At 39.0% G+C, this 20,186-nt stretch overlaps 3 protein-coding genes across 5 annotated transcripts; 1 reads left to right on the top strand and 2 right to left on the bottom strand.

The window, feature by feature from the left end:
- The first annotated feature begins 466 nt into the window (after positions 1-466).
- On the top strand, positions 467-7,546 carry LOC113682623 (uncharacterized). Of its 2 annotated transcripts, XM_027199782.2 has the most exons (8): positions 467-798; positions 1,127-1,190; positions 2,493-2,619; positions 2,919-3,197; positions 3,869-4,011; positions 4,392-4,509; positions 5,735-6,022; positions 6,556-7,546. In XM_027199782.2, exons 2-8 carry the CDS (start codon positions 1,145-1,147, stop codon positions 6,758-6,760), a joined length of 1,206 nt encoding a protein of 401 aa, XP_027055583.2. In that variant the 5' UTR covers positions 467-798; positions 1,127-1,144; the 3' UTR covers positions 6,761-7,546. The 2 variants fall into 2 exon arrangements, with proteins under 2 accessions (XP_027055583.2, XP_027055585.2); XM_027199784.2 differs by lacking the exon at positions 1,127-1,190 and having other exon boundaries at positions 469-798.
- On the bottom strand, positions 7,384-19,926 carry LOC113682624 (uncharacterized). Of its 2 annotated transcripts, XM_089212944.1 has the most exons (8): positions 19,767-19,887; positions 18,834-18,997; positions 12,753-12,873; positions 11,765-12,022; positions 10,989-11,119; positions 10,345-10,462; positions 9,024-9,314; positions 7,384-8,272 (listed from the first exon to the last, which is right to left on the bottom strand). In XM_089212944.1, the coding sequence occupies exons 2-8, from the start codon at positions 18,868-18,870 to the stop codon at positions 8,017-8,019; spliced, it is 1,212 nt and encodes a 403-aa protein (XP_089069070.1). In that variant the 5' UTR covers positions 18,871-18,997; positions 19,767-19,887; the 3' UTR covers positions 7,384-8,016. The 2 variants fall into 2 exon arrangements, with proteins under 2 accessions (XP_089069070.1, XP_027055586.2); XM_027199785.2 differs by lacking the exon at positions 18,834-18,997 and having other exon boundaries at positions 19,767-19,926.
- On the bottom strand, positions 15,336-17,870 carry LOC149042419 (uncharacterized). Its single transcript, XM_089211919.1, has 2 exons — positions 17,820-17,870; positions 15,336-17,675 (listed from the first exon to the last, which is right to left on the bottom strand). The coding sequence occupies exons 1-2, from the start codon at positions 17,868-17,870 to the stop codon at positions 15,336-15,338; spliced, it is 2,391 nt and encodes a 796-aa protein (XP_089068045.1).
- Positions 19,927-20,186: the final 260 nt, after the last annotated feature.

Genomic DNA, 20,186 nt, shown 5'->3' with positions numbered 1-20,186 from the left:
CGTATTTCTTATCTTTGAAAGAACTGATTTGGATTTTTTTTATTCCCATGCACTTTCTTTAATGGAATTAGTGGGCTCTCGTGAAGGTACTGAGCAGCCTGTGTTGTAAGCGAGATCGGAGTTTGACACATGACTGATGATAAACTATGTAGACCACTAGAGTAGTTGATTGATTCACGGTTCAGTTACTGTGTTTATCTCTAAAACAGAGTGCGTGAGTTCTGCCTTCCGTTGTAGCAGGATATTCAGTGTTACCGGGGAAAAATGGCTCCTCATTTGGGCGGAACATCCCCGTAGAACGTACTGCAAAAACTTTTCATCTATTCCTATGTAGTCCCTTTCTTAATTTATAAGGATCGAAGGTTAGTCATGGGTGACCAGTGTTGATGAGCTCAGATGTGACGTTATTAAGTTTGACAAACGATTGATCATTCACAATGCGGTAATGCCAGTTGAGTGCATCACTGTTTGGTTGCTATGTCCATTGATAAACAGGTCAAGAGCATCTAAAGCAAAATGTTTACTAAAACATTCTAGAACAGTCTTTCGAAAAACGTTGGTTCATTGTGGCACCTTTCCAACTCTTCATAAAATACACTTATACACCATGGTGTCAGTTAAAATTATTTCTGCTGGTCAGTCCTGGGAAACTATAGATAAACGACGTATGTGGAAGGACGGCGCTGATTGCGCTGGGAAATTGACGTAACAAGGAATGTCTACTGTTAGAAATCTGCCTCGACTTCAAACCCGTCCAACCGGAACACATATCCAAGCAGAAATGTGATCTAAAATTAGGTATTCCTGTTGATAAACCTAACTGAAAATCATTTAAGATATTTAGTTTCTGAGACCTCGTGCAAACTTTTACCCTGAATTTGCTTCCAATAATGGACATCTGACTGGGACAACTGAGAAACACGTAATCGTACAGCTTCTAGAACGACCCCTGCAGATATTATGGAAATTATTTGTGTTCCCTCTTTGAAATTAATGCTGTTATTTTCTAAACAATCATGCATACATTACTTATCACCAAATGACATTGTAAGCATATTTCAGAATATTTTTAATTACTTTCGAACGTGAGGGAGTTTAAGCTACTGAGTAGTTTCAAAATTTGTAGACCCAAATTTCCAAGAGGATGAATGACCCTTTCAAAGGAACTTCTTTCGTGTTTATAATGGCAGGTGGGTACATTATTTCACAGATATATTTTGAGTAAGCTTCAAAGAAAGTCCCTAGCAAGCCAAGTGAAATACAAACTATGGCATAATGTAGTTATCTCACGTTAGAAAGTTTTTGTAATTACGAAGAAAGCTGTTTATCTTTATTATAATCGTGCCAAGTTGATAAAATTAGGGTCTACTTGCAGTTTTATCATCGGTCGAAGGAGTGCGTGGTAATTCGATTAAAGTCGCATTGATGAAAGTCTTTCGCTTTCAAGCGATTCTAAGAAAAAAACATTTCAGCCAATAGTTTTATATGATAACCCTATCTTGGAATCATGCTGCTACAGATAATGCCTGTTGTTCGATTTAAAGCCAAAGAGATCACTCTGAAACACTGCTCGCGTGCTTGAAGCGTCAACATCTGCATACTGGGGCTACATGACCGATAAACACGCGAGTTGAAAAATCTAGATCGATCAATCACCTGCGCAAACATATCACTATATCCATATTTCTTCCAGGTCCTTTTTGGGATTGGATTAGAATGTTAGATTGAAATAAGAGTTGGGCAAATTCTCCGTCAAACGCTTCGCTTAAATCAAAAGTCATTCTGCATATTGTTAACAAGACAAAAACGTCTTTACGACGTTTACCTGTTGCCAAATGGACCTGAAAGTGTTATCACTGAAAAAAAATTAGACCACTAACTTGACTTAGTGCTCCAGCTACATAAAATTGCGAGTTCAGAACCATTCAGTAGCTTGCGTAATCATCCTTTTTCTATGATTTCCTTATGGTTTCCTTAAATTTATCTTAAAGAAATATATTTTAAAATTATCCACCGAAGGCTAAAATTGTTGAATAATTCCCAAAACAAGATCGTTGGATTATTTAACAGTGTTCACTGAGCCTGTTGTTCGCTTGTTTGCTTTGTTTTTGTAGGTTTGTCTTTATCTAGCTCAAAGCGTCCAAAGGGAAAATTTTCAATAACACCTTTACCTTAACAAATTGATTTCACCCAGAGATGAAAAAAAGCTCCATATTATCGTTCGGATCGTCCGGGCTGTCTGACACGTTCCAGAATAACTGTAAGGGAAACCAAAATGAATGATTACTAACGACCTATTCGACTGCGGTGATCGTGACTCGATTAGATTCGAGTTAATGCCGATCGTCGCTGCTGTCAACAATCTTCTGGACAGAGTTTCTTTGTCATCATACCGATATCGTCTCGTTATTGTTTTCGGAGACAACTGGGACGATATGCCGCTGATCTTTGATTAATTGATTAGAACTTACCTTATATTTTTTCACTTTTAGTTATACAGATTCAAACAGAAGGCGTGAACATCGGAAAATGTTCTTTAGGAAGTTTTACTAATGGAGGGCTAGCCTGTCAACGGGCAATGATGATAGAACTGAAGCAGAGGCCCTCTATGTCTTGCAGGTTAGATCCACTTTAATGCAAAAATTTTAATCAGGCACTGATTGTTTGCTCTTTTTTGCGGTTTTGCCTCTACAGTTTTTACGTAGCCGTCTCCATCTGCGACGAATTACGGATTTTTCTCTTTTTCCTCGTTTTTAAACCAGTGGTACAGTGAAGAAGTGTCTTCTCTAGCACATTTTCCCACTTGAATCATATTATTAGCCCTTCCTGAGCCAGCTTTAGAGAACGTGTGTGGCAAAGGTACCTATAGATCTCATTTGTTACGCTAAAAAAATGTATTTCATTATTTTGTTCCTTAGCCTTGGCCGCAGTGAACTGCAAATATGCCTTCGTAAACACGTGGATCGTTGTGTAAAAGACGACAGTGTTCTGAAAGACATGGCGGATCAAATCACCGATTTCATGCTCTTGTATGCGTACAATTGTGGGGACGAAGAGGTCAATACCGGTAATATTGGCCCATTCTTGTGGCTCATCACCAAATGCGCTCCAGAACGTCTGAAGAAAGCTTACGAGTGCTGGAGAGAATTCCACTCTGTGTTTAGTCAATCAAGGAATAACGTTACTAATGCATGCAGGTAAGTAGGATTGTCACCGTAGACTGCAACTGAGTTTACCCCTACCACCTCAGCGAGATCGCCCCCCTTAGGGATAACAAGTTTGAGCACACCTAAACCAATTCACTACAATATCTTTAAAAGAAATAACTATTTCCATAGCGAAAGAATAAGGTTTGCCGTATTCATACGAAATGAAAGAGTCAGGGACGAACTGGCAAAGGTGGGAGGCGAACTCTCTTCACTTCATGCGGCGAACTTGCAAAGTTGGTAAGGGGCGAACTTGCAATGGGGTGAAACCTCCATAAACCTCCGAAACCTTGGTCTCAGAGTCGATTCGTTAACTCCGGACCTAGAGAACCTTCCGCGACCACGACACCCAGCTGATCAAACCTAAATGATCAGAAATCAGCAAAGCAATGAGAAAGATTGAAGATATGTTTAGAATCTCCTCGCTTACTCATGCAGCCTATCATAGCAAGCAAGGAGATTCCCAACCTCAATGATTAAGGGGTGTGAGTCTAACCCCATACTAGTGAGAAGGTTTGCTAGCGCTTTCAAAACCTGATACATGATATGATAATGTATATTATCGAAAAAGGATCTTCTCAAAAAAGTCGAACGTAACTGCAACAAACCACACTCATAACCAAGCTACCACCTACTATAACCTCAATGTCTAATCTTTGAAGACCCTACGCCAAAGCGAAAGAGGACTGCAATACGGTGGCTAAAGCAGCGTGTGAAGGACTCTGCGATTACTTGAAAATAGATGATTACAACCCCTTCTGTGCTCCCAATTTCAAAGACCCAGTTAGCGGCACCAACCAGTCAGGTAAGTCTGTTTTTATTAATAGAAGACATTGTCTTCATACCGACAAAGAATCGATATGCGACAACTCTTTCGAACTTAGAAAGGTTCAGTTGCTAATGATGATAATGAGGATGATGACAGTGATGATAATATCGTTACTGATCCTCTATGAGGGAAATCAAAAGTTAATGGCCCCAAAAGATTCATTGAAGCCGATTTCATTGTGTGTTTCAATTTAAGTTCATTTATACAGATTTCTCACTCGGTCGTCCGTTTGCCTGTCCGACTCAATTGCTCACTCCATTTATGTAAACTCATGAGCAAAATGTAACTTTTCTCTTGATTGATTGATTCGTTAGTTTATACAACACTTTCCTTTTTTTCGCGATCTCGTTTCGCAGCTTGCACGGATCTTCACGCTAAACTGGAATGCCCCATCTCGCTTATTTATGAAGAGGCCATGGAATGTGAAGATGAAGGCGCTGCTAAATTTGCCAATGAAGGTGATCACACCTGTAGGTGAGTTGGGCACTAACACAGTCCTTAATCCCTTGGAGGAGGGGGTTGTACTTCCAGGCTTATAAGGAAATGACCGGATTGACTATGATGGGTTTGCTATTTCAACAGAGGTCAGTAGGAATGGCGTCCTAAATTTTCGGGAATTTGGGGGTTGAAAATTCTGGTTAGTAACGATTGTATGATAGCGAAGATTCGCTGTTAAAAGTTGGAACCGTATAACCAAACGTGGCTCAAAGAACATGTTACATTTCTTATAAGCAGCGAATGCGGAAATCATTTACACGTAGAAAAGCTTCCTCAACTCCCAACATAAAAATGAAATGATTTCTCATTTCCATAATTTTTCCTTGCAAAGAAAATTAAATTCTTATTTAGGAGATGCCTTCAAATTAGTGAAAAAACAGGATTCTACGAGGAAAATGAAACCACCATGATGATTAATAATGGTAATAGGACTGAGTGGAGTCCTATGAGCAGTTATTGTGATTAGCAGAATCGGACGACCGCGGAGCGGGAGTCCGATTTTGTTAATCACCCGCATCACAACAGACAGAATTGGACGACAAGAAGTCCTGTTACCGATTAATTTCCAAAAAAACAAATACACCTAGAACAAATATCTCCGGTGGAGTGTCTTGGGTCAATAATGTGTTGATTTAATAATTCTTCCATTTTGGAAATTCTCCAGTTTTTTTTTTTGTTGTTTTTTTGTTTTTTTGTTTTTGTTTTTTTAAGTGGTTTTTGCTATGATTATTGTGATCAATTCTGTGATTGGTGGATTTAGTTAAGTGGACTTAGTATGATTGGCTGCCTCAATTGTCCGATCATAGCCGACAGCAAGGTTATCAACATGAAGTATAAAAGGGTTAGAGAAGTGACTCATGAGCTATGAGGATTCTTACTAAGATGTTTCCTTTACCAATGACATGTAATTCTAAACATATTGCAGCGAAGTACCATAAAACAGACAAAGTGCATGTGGATTTACTGTATTACTCATAAATTATCGTAAATAACTCTGTGGCCTAGTCAATATAGTTATGGAAATATTTTGGAGACACACCCTGTTGGTTCTGGTGCGTGTAAAATGGTTAAAATTTATGTGAGTTTGAGGTGAAAGCAGCTGAGAGACGTTTGTGGTAAATGTCACGTTTGACCTCGCTAGTGCAAATTAATCATAAACGTGTCTGTGTATGAGAAAAATGTAATGTCCCTTATTTTGCAGCAAAGAGAATGATAGGAACAGAAAATGCCTCGAAAATAGACTTGGCACTTGCAGGACAACTATGAAAAATATAGAGGACACACAGAAAGCTCTTCAAGCGACTTTGACTAATGAGCGCCTGTTTTGCAACAACGTGAGCCTGGACACGAGCGAGCTGCATCCTAGTGTGTTACCCCTTGTGGATTGTGATGAAGAGTTCTTTAACGAGGCAGAAAATTGCGCTAGAACGTTTCGCAATACCTATCAAACTTCAACAACGGCGGAGCGGCAAAGCGGAGTAACTTGCAGGTTCGTGCACTTCATCGGTAGTTACTTTTTCTCCTACTTTGATATTTTTCATGATTGTTAGATTAGAGTCATTGACTAAACAAATGCTTAAGTAATGTTTCTATATAAAAGATTTCTTCATCAAACCCCCGCTTTCTTAGTCATCCTTACTTAAATCTATCGAAGTTCGGATTTTGCAGCATGTTACAAATGAAAACTGTATAAATATCGGTGAGTGGATAGGGAAAATAAGATCTCGAATTGTCCAGATCTCGCTAATGATCACTATTTATCATCTAGGGGAGGAGGGGGGGAGAGTTCGCAGGATTATGTCACAATGAAATTTCCTACTCCTCCCGGACGGCTCTGTAATGATCTAATGACCCCCCCCCTTTCATAGGTATTAAATTTCTATGCTCCTTCCTCTCAACTCTGTTACGGACGACTGATTCCCCCTCCGTCCCCCCCCCCCTTATAAACCCCCTTCCCTCCCCGCAGAGCGATAAATAATGACTGGTTTCTACTTATTGTACTTTTGTGTTGTCCTCTCACAGCGTCTATATGAATGATTATCAGGAAGCCCGGGAATGTATCAACAATGCTCGAAAAATTCACTGCAATTTTCAACAGGAAGTTCTCGACACCACCGCCACCATAAATAATCCCTTCTGTTCTCATGGCAACACCAAACATTCAAGTGCATTGCTCCAGTTGGTTGCCAGCCTTGTGCCGCTCCTTCTCTTTCTTTCAGTAAAATAAATGCACTCCTCTGCCTCTCGTTTGATGAAACTCGACCAGCGGTTTGTGCCCACCCTAATGAACTTATGTGAATAGAGGTAATGCCATCGATAGGAAAACTTAAAGTGTAAATCTGCTTCGAGACCGCGCGAAACACAAGCCGAAAAAGATCAGACGCAAAATAACCTTGATAAAATTTACTATTAAACAAAAAAGAAAGAAAAAAACATGATTTGGGGAAATTTTCTGCTTATTCTAGTGCACTCTCTTTGTTTGAATCTATAGCTCTTAGCCCTCCGTTAACCTATGGTCGAAACGTTCGACACATGATTGATCATTCAAATTCATTCATTTTTGCCTAACTGCTGCTGGGATGTTCGTTGACACCGTGAGAAAATAGAGTTCCTTTTAGGTGGAACATCTCCTTGTAGCCCATTCGGGAAGTGCCCGAGCACCTATGAGTGTGTGTACGCGAATATTTTAGAATATACAAAGAGACTCCGAATATCTGACATCTTACGGCTAACATAGCATACCCTAGGACCATACATTAAATACAGTTTGGCACTTTGTGGAAAGTCAGTCTAGTAGTACTCTGAGTGAAATTGTCTGATAAGTGGCACACATTAAATTGACTACAACAGTTTTGTCAAACGTATTTACTTAATTTCAATTAAATCCTTATAAGCAAAGAAGAATCCATACTGAACAGAAGAAAATCGTTATCAGCTGTAAGGGTCGCTTTTCTTCCTACTTTCGTCATTTGCTCCATCAAATGAATAAAAAATTTTTTTTCGCTTTGTTTTATCTTTCTTCAATTTCCTGTCTTCTTTAATTTCAATTAACTGTGTAGGGATAAAATATCTGCAAAAACAACAGCGACTTCGCATAGTCAAGAACACATAATTAGGAACTCCTAAAGCTATCAGCAACTATAGACTATATAAACACCTTCAAAATTTCAATATACACACCAAAAGATCTGGCAGGCAACTATGTTTCCGCGGGCATAAAATCTGATTGTCTTTAATCTCCGCCCCTCCCCGCCCTCGCCTCCTCTGACCTACCCTCCCAGGGGGGGAACGATACTGAACAAAGGAAAATAACACAAGGTCTTCGAAAAGTTTCACGAACAATAAAATATTAATTCAAGTTAGACTTACAGGCCGCACTAAAAAGGTGAACAACAAAAAATGAAAAGACATCGATCAGAAAAGCGACTGTGGTAAATATGCAAGTTGGAGAAAAATTCCTAACGGCATAATACGTTACAGAAATCAATACTGTACAGAAAACAAAATGGAGTTGATGGCATCCAATAACATCGGTACTTGAAAAACAAAGGCAGATAACGTTAAAGCAAAGCTTGCTGACGTAGAAGATGCAGTATTGTTACGGCCCTCTCCACCAGTGCTGGTTCCATCCACGCAAAACGATGAGTAGGATCTTTGAATCATACCAACAACGCTTTCATCAAACTTACAAAAGGATTTTTGCACACCATTGGAACAACTTAAAGCTGTGCGGAACTTGCTGAAGAAAACGGACAAAAGGAAGAAAAAATGTTTTTATTGGTTAATTAGTAATTGAAACGAATTTAAGAGAGTCTAAATGGAGTGATGGCTAACGGTTAAAAATTTTGGCCGTTTTACGCCTAACGATTAACCCAAAATGACACAAAATGACACATTCTAGAAATGAAAACATTTTTACGGTTCTCTTTTGTTATGACTAACGGTTAAAATTTGTCAATTCTTACGCCTAATCGCTAATTTTTTTGCCCTTTAAGGCTAGTTAACTCTTTTTTGCTATTGACAAGAAGGCTACAGCGGTTGCAATAATTTGCACACTGCAACAACAAACAAAGAGACAGATACAATTGCGATAAAATAAACAACAACAACAACAACAATGATAGCGAAATCATGCAACATAATCAAAAAATAAGATAGTATTAAAAGTTCTAGCCAAGCCTCGGTGGAACATCACTTAGAGTTAAAAAGTAGACTTCTTGACCACTATTGTATGTATAAAACTAAGTTTGAATGATTGCAGTGTTTAAAAACACTGTAACACTCCATATTGTCAGCTTACTTCCCTCGCGATCCATGGCTTAAATTTCCAAGCACCAGTCTTTTACCAAACAATTGTGAAAACTCTGACTTGATTAAGGGGCTCTACTCCTCGCATAGCCAGTTTCCCCCCTACGCCCCCCCCCCCTTCCCTATCTCCAAATCTCCCCTCCCATCCTCTTAGGCTTACTCTCTAGCTCACAACTGTTTACCTGCAAAATTCCCCACCGATACCGTTTTGTGCATTGAACTCCATCCTTACAGATTCGGCGCATTTCTCCATCTCTGGAAAAAAGTTTGCTTTACAAGGGATCATGGGACGAGCTTTGAAATCAAGATCGATTGTGCGTAGGTTCACTGCATCACAAAAGAATCTTGGACCACGAAGCACCGCCATTACAGCTTTCCTTATGTCAGCCACGACTCGCCGATTAATAGAGTCGTCTTTACACCTCTGAGATAACTGCTCATCCAAGCAACTTTTCAGTGTGGTGAGCGCAGGTCTATTGCGAACAAGATGTAGATCAAATATCGTGAGGGAACTGATTTAATTCATCGCCGAGGACAGAGGATTTGGGGTGATTACTTCACGAGGAACGGGGTGGGGACCAGTTGTCACCAACAGAGTATAAGGGGGGAGGGAGGGGGGGGGGGGACTAAAGAGAGTTGACTGCCACTTAACTGCTTTTGAAGGGGCCGGGGATTAGGTAAATTTTATCGTGACAAAAACAAACTCCTGCCACCCCTACCCCACACCCCCGGCGATAAATAATGACAAAAACCCCATTCTCCCGCAAATGTCACAATCAGTGTATTTTTTCAATTACGTCAGCTTTGATTTCAACTCGTGACGCTTCAACAGAAAAAAATCCAAATGGAAATAACATTTGTACAAATAATGTAGGAAATTTACAAGGAATACTATCAAAGTGAAATGTCAACGTAACCCTCTCGTTTTATTGGCTAAACAAAGGACAAATTTTTAGTAATGTAGCCAGTGTTACTCGATGGTTCTCGTTGAAATTTGAAATCTGAGTTTTCCCAATTTTTTTTTTATTCAACATGTTAATGTATAGAAACTGTCAATCTGCTTTTTTTTTTCTAAAATAATGCACTGGAAGCTGTACACGAACGAAAATTATATACAAAAAAAATGGTTTCTCTATTAGCGTAAATGATAGATACCTTAAGATACCTAGTGTTCTGATTGGTTCACTCAGTGCCAGCTATCTATATCTACTTATATACCTTTTCGCCTACTAGAGAAAATACTCCTAGATTTATATTTCAACTGGAGGCTAACGCGTCCTTAGATAGAGGAAAAGAAGTATCACAAATAGTTGTCAAAGATATCCTGATACAGAATAGCAAATGACAAACAGTATGGTTTGACATTATTTTATGTACCGTTCGTATAATTGAAATTTAATTGAAGTATTATTCCAAATCATCGCTCCTATACTTTAAATTCCGTCTCAAACACAAGTATGATGGGCAAAGCCTAAAGCAAAATAAGAACTATTACGAACATACCCGCAAACAGTTTTGTCGTTTTCCATAAAGCTCTTCAAAAAAATTCTCTCGCAGTCTAACGCTGTTTTGTATACTGAGGAAGAGGAACACGGAAGGGGCTTCGCTAAATCCTGACATCCTATCAAAAAATTTAACAATAATACTGATTGTAAATTGAAATCAGGCCTCTTTCTTTCAAATAAGAGACAATGTTAACGGCCGCCAGATCGAACGACAGACAGACAGTTGACAGAGACCGACAGACAGTGAAACAGTTAGTTCGACTATGACAGGCAGACAGACAAAGAAACAAACAGAGAGATAGACAGACAGAAACCGACGGAGAGTCAAACAGAAAGATAGACTATGACAGGTAGAGAGACAAAGAAACAAACAGAGAGATAGACAGACAGAAACTGACGGAGAGTCAAACAGAAAGATAGACTATGACAGGTAGACAGACAAAGAAACAGACAGAGACCAACAGACAACCAAACAGACAGATTATGAAAGACAGGCAGACAGAAAAAAAGTCAACAAGAGACCGGCAGAAAGTTAAACAGACAGACAGGCTATGACAGGCAGACAGACAGACAGACAATCAGACAGAGGGATAGAGAGATAGACAGACAGAAGACATGATCAGAAAAAAAAAAAGTCAGTACCATTCGTGACCATTAGTGGATCGCTTTTGTTTGCGCAAAACGGATTGTAATGATCTCTCACAAACGAGCTGCATATCTCACAATTTGCCATAACTTTTTCATTTATACAATGCTTTGCCAAAGCATATTCCCTGAAAACAGATTAGAACAAATATCACTGTAACCATTAATTAGTATACTTTTAGGCCAATAGAGATTTAAAGTTGTACATCATCTAGTTCATGAAATAAAGTAAGATAGTTATTGACAATAATCTCCTTTTATCAATCCCCCTGCATAATAACCAAAGCTGATAGAAACCTTCACAAACTATTGACTTTCTTTTTCGAATACTTGCTTTATCTAAGATTGTTAACAAAAATACGATTTCTTTCTACAAATGCCATGTTAAGAGGGGCAAATGGAGGACTAAAACGTTACTTAAGAGAAATATCGAGTAAAGGTGGCTCAGATGAAACGAATAATAAACCAAAAGAAAAAAAAATGCAAAACAAAAACGTAGTATTTCAGTGATCTTGAATTAGAATGAGCCTTCTAAATGTAAGTCACAAGTGTTTTATCGTAAAAAAAGGTTGCAGGTTTGGAACTCAAAGAAATGCATGCAAATACACGTCCTTTTCTAAATTATTTCTCCCTCTTCCCTCACTTCTTAAGGGGGGGGGGGTATTTGAAAAACTACACGGCATAGGAATCAAGGTTTGCCGATCTGAGTGATATGGAAACGCAACGCGAAAAAAAAAATACAATGGCACCAACGCAATCATCCCAAATCTCACCTGCACAAAGATGGGTCAGACCGATTGGAATCTAACTTATCTCGGAAATACTCCCAGCAAAACTCGGTGTCCATAAATGCTTCATCCTTGCATTTGATCTCTCTAAGAATTAATGTATTGGCGATAGAGGGTTGGTAAGTGAGGTCGCCACAATGGTATAATTGATGAAGAAGTAGTGACGTCACGAGGTCAACATGTTTACTCAAACAAGTTGCAACGTGGGTCTTCAGACAGGATTTTTCCCTCTCGTATTCGTAACTGCAAAATAGAAAAGAGCCAAATGTCATAATTCATGTGAGAAGGATTGTATCACATCCCACTATTTACTCACCAAGAAATGGGTTACTTATCCCAGGGGGGGGTAGAGGGTCGGAGGATTTTGGTTGTGTCAAAACAAAATTTAACTGATTCCCCCAAAAGGCTCTGTAGCATTCAAGTGACCCCCCTCATGGGTGGTCAATTTTTTTTATGGCCCCACCTTTATACTCTATTAGCAACGAGTGATTCGAAAAATTTTGTCTACAGTGTTAAAAGTCAACTAAAATGGCCACTTCTCCTTCTCCATTTATTTGATACGAATTTGAAGTCTCATTTCATCGACAGCGGGAATAAAATAGCAATATGTTACTTGTTCGGAGATCACTTGTGACAACTGTCTTATTTATAATCCGATTTCATCGCCTCAGTCGGAAGCCATCCTTGTTCATTATTGTTTTTTTCTTTGGTTTTTTCTTTGACTTTCTATCTCCATACTTAACCAAGATTTAACAGAACAGAACGGAACGGAACGGAACGGAACGGAACAGAACGGAACGGAACGGAACGGAACGGAACGGAACAGAACGGAACAGAACAGAACAGAACAGAACAGAACAGAAAAAAGCAAAGCAAAGCAAGCAAAGAAAAACAAGCAAAGCAAAACAAAAAACAAAACAAAGCAAAACAAAAAATTTCTTGAAGTAGCTACCCTAAGAGCGTGCATACCTACCTGCAGTTGGTGTTCGGGTTTGTCATCAGATTCTTGATCATTTCTCTCTGGCACTGCTGTCCATTAGAGATGAAGTATGTCGTGTTACATATTCCTACTTTGCAGCTGACCAATGACAGACCTGTGTAAACGCAATAACAATTTCACAGTCGTCTCGCTGGGAAGATAATACAGATCACTATTCCTTATGGGAAAGGCGGAGGCTTTATGTATTACCACAGGCACACCATACTGTGTGTTCGTGATTAGCAATTGTTGACATGAGACGAACAAGATATCTAAGAGTTTAGAAGAAAGCTCTCAAAATGGCCGGCCAAAAGTAATTTCGTAAAAAGACGCTTCAAACGGCCCATGAAGGCGTAAAAATACCACAAATAAGTTTATTAACATTGTATTTATTACAAGTAATAAATAAGTAATTTAGATATGTTATATCCATAACCCTCATAAATTTTATTCGTTTCATGTCAACAATTGTTTACCAGGAACACATAGTGTTGTCTGCCTGTGGTATTTCGTGCTGGATAAAAGAGGGAGTGACCCTGGCATAAACTTAAAGCGTATTTATAAGGGACTTTGAGGGAACCCCGGCAACGACTGCAACGAGGACTTGGCAAAACTAAACATCTTATGGGCAGAAAACAGCTCGGTAGGCGCGTTTTAAAGCCATCTAAAATTCTTAGCCTTCCTCTGCAAAACCACAACGTGAATTGTAACCAAAGTTTGCGTGGTCTGAGAGCGGAAAGCCCGACTTCTGCGGGGCGCAGGAAAATACGGTAAAAACATTCAGTCATTTGCGAAATTCTAACTGAAAATAATTAATTAGTTTCAACGGAATGCCTAAGGTCTCTACTTTAGGTGGTGTTTCTAGGCAATAGCACTTAACCCTTACAGTAAGTGCCTCTCCCTCCATACAAGAGAGGGTGAACAACCAGAACAACCCGGGGAATTTTCTAAGACGCTGCAAAGTTTCCAGAATGAGCAGAAATATGCTTAGTCATTTCAGAAAAGGGAAAAGATCCGGTGCCGATAATGAGCTTCCGCGCCTACAGTAAGACTGCTGACCGCAAAGACATTAGTTAAGTAGGGTGGGGGGGGGGGGGGGGGGGTTCCTGAGCACGATGTTTTCGAAGGAAGGTACAAACAACAAGAATATTGATATCCAACAGTACCCTGGATAAATTTAAAGTAGCAGTGGAAAACACAGTCTTTGAAATTAAATCATTAATTGTGTACACATAAATTATTGCCGTGTCAATTAGGGGAGCGTTCCCGTTCTTTGCACGCATTCCTTCCCTACTTTGATGGCGCTGATTTTGCGCCTCTGTCACGCTATCTTCCTTACCATATCAAACTCTTTCCCCAGCGCGACGAACATTTGTTTTTCTCGGTTCCAGTTGTACGCGACCACTAACCCCACCTAATACGTATGCTCTCCGTTGCGAATTTTCAAAATGGCAGACAGGCCAAAGAGGGAAATAAAAAAAGCAAAGCGATTTTTCAATGAATACGCAACATACACCCCCGTTAGAAAGGCGAATCCACGAAAGAAAGATACAAAACTGTATGATATTGAGATCAGGGAGGTTGACAAAATCAACAAGAGGTTGAAAATTCATTACGTTGGCTATAGCACATGCTTCGATGAATGGAGACCCTTCGGGGCCGATGGAGGATCAGGATACTTTCCGTTTGTTCGCAGCGAAAAGCTGTTCATTCCATCGGAAAGCTCTCTAGAGGATAGAAAAGAATCGTTCCATGGCCAACTTGCTCGTGAAATAAAGAAAAAGCTTTGGTCTGGACGGCGAGAGGACCCTGATATAAACATAGACCTTAATGTTGACCAAGATGTTTTCATGGAAGGTCTTGGGAGTGTTTTGCCCGGCGTTCTTCAAAGAGGGAAGATGGTTTACCAATTGGAGTCAAATAGGGTGCTTGATTCATATCTGGGGCTGAAGTGGGATGAACGAATTTTAAATCTAGCTGGAGATTTTGCCTATGTAATTCCAGGAACTATTAAGTATTGGCTGGGACAAAGAAGTCCAATCATTGAATACAAGCTCATCGGGGAACAATATGCTAGAACAGAAGTTGAAAACAGCAACTTTATTACATTTCAGTTTGTGAGAGGTGATGGTAACAGGAACAACTACCATGCCAACAGATGAAATAACAATCCATTGTTAAAACACTGTGTAGCATCTTGGCCAAAAACTTGAGATTCACAATCAAAAGTTCCAATATTATTTTACAGTTACATTATTTTACAGAGTCACCTGGCTTATGGCTGGAAGTGAGGTTGCTGGTGACCTTGTTTTGATACAAACCCCTTTGCTTTTCTTGTGTTAATACAGGCTAGTTAATTCATGGGCCAGGTTACTGAATAAACTGTAAAATGACCTATTTTGGCAAAGAAATTAAAGGTGATATTTAAGGGTACTAGAAGTATTAAATGTTTTGATCCTGAGTAACATTATGATCAAACTAAGGCAAGATCAGGTCAGGAAATCCTTCCTCATAAACCAAATGACATATTTTATTACATAAAACTAACAAAACTTACTAAAACTAAACTAACTCTGGTTAATATTGAAGCTGGCATCTGGGAATCCATTTGCCACCTTCCTTCACAAGATGTGCACAGCAAATTGGAGCTGGACAATTTTTGCATGAAGATGTGCATGTCTTGATGTTGTGGCCTTTGTTTGAACAGTTATTGCATTTGTAGGTGTTCTTAACCCTTTCATAGCCTGCTGCCTCCAGGAACTGAATCCTGTTTTTCTTCAGAAACAGTTGTTTGAGGGCATCAACCCCTTTGTGATTTGTGGATCTGAAGAAATCTTTAGAAGCTCTATCATTGTATTTTTCCAAGCCTTGCTGTGTGTAATATGCTATGTTCTGATAAAGTGACAGGAACTCAGGAACATGACAACATAGTGCATGCATGTAGGGAGTGACATCTTTTGCTTGGTAAACTTTGAGAAAGTGCTCAAACCATGATTTGATATTTCTTTGCAGTTCAAGAATACCCTCTTCAGATGTAAAATCTAGCTTCAAATCACCAATTATGTCCATAAATTTAGCCCAGATCACTTGTATGTCTTTGTTGTGACTGCAGTGAGGGAGAAGCATAGGAATGTTTATATTCTGAAACAGTTTCAACTTTTCTGGTCCAGTAAGATCTCTATATTCCAGCTTTTTGCTCTCTTTGTTGATTCTAAAATTAAAAGTGATTCCCATACTTGTGATATATTCTTCGTAACATGCCATGTGTTTATATTTATCTCTCGGGAATCCATCAGAGAAGGTTTTTTTTTTCTCAATAGCATCACTTCTTCTTAGCTCTCTTATGAACAAGTCAATCAAAACATCTGAAATCCTCAGAAAAAGATGTAATGTATCTATGATGACATGGTCCATAGGTATAAAATCAAATAATGGTTGTGCCTTACAGTTAAATTTCTTTTCAGTGGAAAACCTTGCTATTTCGGCAACAGTTCTAGCACCAAATTTGGGGTCATTAATTGACCATGTTTTACTTGTGTCCCACCGTTGCTCCCTGGGACACTTGCACCACACACAAGCATAATCCTCATTTGCCCTGCCTAAACCACATACCAGTGCTAAAAATTTCAAATCTCCACCTAAAAAGTATTCAATTTTATAGGTGCAATTATTTGCACTTATCTCCTTTAAGTTTGCCATTTCCATTTGAAGGTCTGCTAGGCTGTCTCTCAGATTATGATATGTCTCTGTAGTTTTTATGACAGCAAGTACATAATTTCCCTTCTCAGCCATTGCCACATCCTTTTCGTTGAGAATAGTAAATGTGAAGTTGACAACTGTAAGCCGCTTTCCAATATTTGTACCATCGCCGCTAAGCTTGATCTTAATAGCTTCTCCATCATTAATTTCTCCATTCTTCTGAAGCCTAACAATGTGCTCTTGCAAACTTTCTGCAAATCCTAACTGAACACCTTCAGCATCTCCTGGTGTTGGTTTCAAGTTCCATTTACTGTTTAGCTCATTAATTCGCTTCTTGATGGAATATGTATTGGGGAGACCATTAGCCTTAATGGCAATTTCATGCCAGGCCTCATTTGAAATATTGAATTTATCTTTGAGGTAGAGCCACATATTTATGTTATCAATGTCATCATTATCAAGGGCCTTTGGGTCAGACTCTGTAAATGGTAGCTCTCCCTCTCCAACAAGATTGAAAGTTTCATATTGATTAGTCTCAGTGTTGAGGACTTCAATTTTGGTTGCAACAAAATTGTACAGCCCAAGAAAAGAGAGTGTAGTTTGGCACTCGTCCTTCAGTTGGTTTTTAATTCTCTTTTGATGGTGCTTAGAATAGTCATTAAACTTCTTCTTAGCAGGGCCTCTACCTTTTTTCCCATTTTTAATCACTTTTTTGGCCAATTGAATAAATTTTTTCTTGTAGAAGGCCCCTTTCTTCTCAGCTTTCTCGAGAGCTTCTCGGGCTTTTTCATCCACTCGCAATCGCTTTGCCTTCTCCTGTACCAACGATTCTTCTAATTTTCTTTTTTCTCCCCTTAACTGGCTGTTCTCATCTTTAAGCTGATGCACATCAACCTCGTTGTAATACACCTTAAATCGATACCGAGGGCCCGCTTCCAAATTGCTAAGAAGTGCATTTAATTGCCTTCCGCCACGATTACTAGCTTTCTTGACAGCTTTCTGAAGGCTGAATATTTTCTTTCTGAAGACTTCTGAAATGCGGCTATTGATTATTACACCTCGTATACCTGATTGCTCAAACACTTTGTTTACGATTGTTGAAAGGATCGACTCATGGTTTTCTCCGTCTTCGTCTTTACATTGCTTTGAAATAGTATAGATTAGTAAGCTGAAACGAAAAATTGATCGGGGAAGTTTACGAAAAATACAGCCAACAAGCTTAGAAAAGGCATTTATTTAGACTTCGTACTGCGACATACTTCACAAATCTTACTTGTTTATCTCGTAAGTAAACGATGGCAGATTAATTCCTGAAGCGCTCTCTGATTTTCCAGATCCCTCTCCTACTGCTTTCACGCTTACAAAACAGGAAAAAATCAAAAGTAGGAAGACACAGCTGTTTTGAAACGCCATTTGACGAGAGTAAATCTGCTTTTTGTTCGACACTTTACATATCAAAACAAAGGAAATTCGTTACTATTTTGATTCTGGCGGTACATTTTTAATTTGCGCCTGCGTAAAAGAGATATCGTTTGAGACCCTTCGCTTGGTTGTGTTTTGATCAAAAACGCCTTGTTAATTTCACGCAACCGCTCGGAGAAAAGGTAAAAATGACGGGGGTAAATCTGCTTTTTATTCGACACTTTACATATCAAAACAAAGGAAATTTGTTACTCTTTTTGATTCTGGCGGTACATTTTTAATTTGCACCTGCGTAAAAGAGATATCGTTTGAGACCCTTCGCTTGGTTGTGTTTTGATCAAAAACGCCTTGATAATTTCACGCAACCGCTCGGAGAAAAGGTTAAAATGACGGGGGAAAAACTTTACCTTTAAGTTAGAAAATTAGCGAAATAGAAAGCCAAAATATTATAGTTTAAAATTTCAGAGGTACATTGAGTGCTTTTTCCGTAGAGAATTCGCACGATGGTAAAATATTCGAAAATTACACTCGATTTGAGTGGAGCGTTGAACTGGGCGTGGTCGCTATATTCATGTTAAGACTATTTGTACCCCATGAGTTTGATATGTAAACGTGACAAAAGAAAGACAGCTGTACACTCCCGAGTTTTCCAATTTCTTTATCACAGCTGTGAAAAAATGGGTACGTAAAACATTTTCACCAGCCGCTGTTGTTGTTGTTTTTATTGTTTTATTTTTAATTCTGTCGCGCGTTCTTCCTTACTTACGCGTGACAGAAATACGATAGCTGAACAATGCTAAGTTAATTCGAGATTAAGCAGGCTGTGAAATATATGCACCTACTTAATTTCCGCCTCATTCCTCACGAATTCGCGGTGCTGACAGGGATTGCTGTACTCTTGATATTTTCTAACTTTCTGGTGACTGAATTTTTTCAAAGTTTACTTCTACTCACGTGCTGGGTTGTTGTAATATGCTCCAATAAAATTCATCAATTACATTCATCAAATTGCTCACCCTTCGGTGTGAACAAAGAATCGATATCACACTTTCTCTTTTAGAGCAGTTAACGATGGTCACTTGTATGGTTTCTTACAGGAATACCAATCATATCTGTCGCTTCGTACAAGTAAAAGGAAAAAGAAAATCAAAATATAATAAACAGCGTTAGCTAGACCATAATGACAGCATCATGTGACTGACGCGCGTCTGCTAAATTTTTCCGTGTTCATTTCAAGAGCGACCAATCCATTTTGTTTCCTCCAGCTACCTAATTTGACCTTTAATAGACTGCCTTCCCAGTTTACCACTCAATCAAAAGTAATCCTCGTTTCAAATGAACAAATGGAGGTCCTTCAATGGTTACCTCGCGATTCTTCCGCTTTTGTAAACACGGTTTCAGCGAAGTGTCATATAGTTAATTAGTTTGAATATCTACTTACGTGAGTTGAATATTCGAGCAGAGAATGTCAACTAGTCGAACTAAATTCGAACGGAACTGTAAGCTCGCTACGAGGGATATATATTGTCTTGATGGAGATTAAATTCAATAGCTTATTCAGCGCCTCTTTGTTCGTTCTGTTCAGTCAAGTGGTGTATTGAATACAATTTGAAAAATAAACTTCTCGGCCCATCCTCTGGAGCTTTTTCTTTCCCTTGGTAACAAATCGTAACCAAAAACTACCCCTTCCATTTCATAGTTTATCTTTCAGTAATTCAAACTAAAGGGAAGACAGCTTATTGCATTCCGACCAAGGAAATGGGTTAATTAAAAACTACTGAAGCATTTTGGATTGCTAATCATGAACCACTAGTTTGTGGAGGCTTACTCAATCATTCACGATACCGCTGTGAAATCACTTTAAATTTGACAGATTTGGAGCCTCACCTGTACTCAATAAAAGAAAAAGAAACGCAGCTGACTCCGACATGTTCTTTCAAAATTATTCGTCTGAAAAGATGAGTTCGCAAAACCTTCACGGTATCTTCAGAGTTTTAACAGATGGACGCCACTTCTGTAACAATTTAGCGTGACATTAGGCGTGACCGATAAAAAAAATACGTCGACAGTATCCGATTACGTAGGAATTGCGAATACATCAGAATGAGATGAAAAGGATGCGAGGGTTCCGGTCTTTCACAATAATCTACGTTCAAGCGAAGGCGGTTTTTTTTTCTTGTTTTAAAATCAATATTATCACCATTATTATTATCATTCTCGTTGCTGTTGTTATGAGGGGGTTATCGTTCTCATTTTTAACCAGTGCTCTGGGTGGCAAGATGTTGCCCTACGAGCCCAGATGACTCT

The sequence above is a fragment of the Pocillopora damicornis genome, chromosome 7 (assembly GCF_964200805.1).
Source record: "Pocillopora damicornis chromosome 7, jaPocDami1.2, whole genome shotgun sequence".
Classification (NCBI taxonomy): domain Eukaryota; kingdom Metazoa; phylum Cnidaria; class Anthozoa; order Scleractinia; family Pocilloporidae; genus Pocillopora; species Pocillopora damicornis.
Note: the sequence above shows the minus strand (reverse complement) of the source record. Positions and strands in the feature narration are given on the sequence as shown.

What these genes read in the sequence shown, in the direction of transcription:
- LOC113682624 (XM_027199785.2), bottom strand. Translation starts at nt 19,809, where the DNA reads ATGTCGGAGTCAGCTGCGTTTCTTTTTCTTTTATTGAGTACAG. An exon ending in AACCCGAACACCAACTGCAG is followed by an intron (nt 12,023 to 12,752) that starts GTAGGTATGCAC and finishes TCTATTTTGCAG; the next exon opens with TTACGAATACGAGAGGGAAA. An exon ending in ATCGGTGGGGAATTTTGCAG is followed by an intron (nt 8,273 to 9,023) that starts GTAAACAGTTGT and finishes CGTTTTCTTCAG; the next exon opens with CAAGTTCCGCACAGCTTTAA.
- LOC113682623 (XM_027199782.2), top strand. Translation starts at nt 1,145, where the DNA reads ATGAATGACCCTTTCAAAGGAACTTCTTTCGTGTTTATAATGGCAG. An exon ending in AGGCCCTCTATGTCTTGCAG is followed by an intron (nt 2,620 to 2,918) that starts GTTAGATCCACT and finishes TTTGTTCCTTAG; the next exon opens with CCTTGGCCGCAGTGAACTGC. An exon ending in AACGTTACTAATGCATGCAG is followed by an intron (nt 3,198 to 3,868) that starts GTAAGTAGGATT and finishes TAATCTTTGAAG; the next exon opens with ACCCTACGCCAAAGCGAAAG.
- LOC149042419 (XM_089211919.1), bottom strand. Translation starts at nt 17,870, where the DNA reads ATGGCGTTTCAAAACAGCTGTGTCTTCCTACTTTTGATTTTTTCCTGT. An exon ending in TTTTGATTTTTTCCTGTTTT is followed by an intron (nt 17,676 to 17,819) that starts GTAAGCGTGAAA and finishes GCCTTTTCTAAG; the next exon opens with CTTGTTGGCTGTATTTTTCG.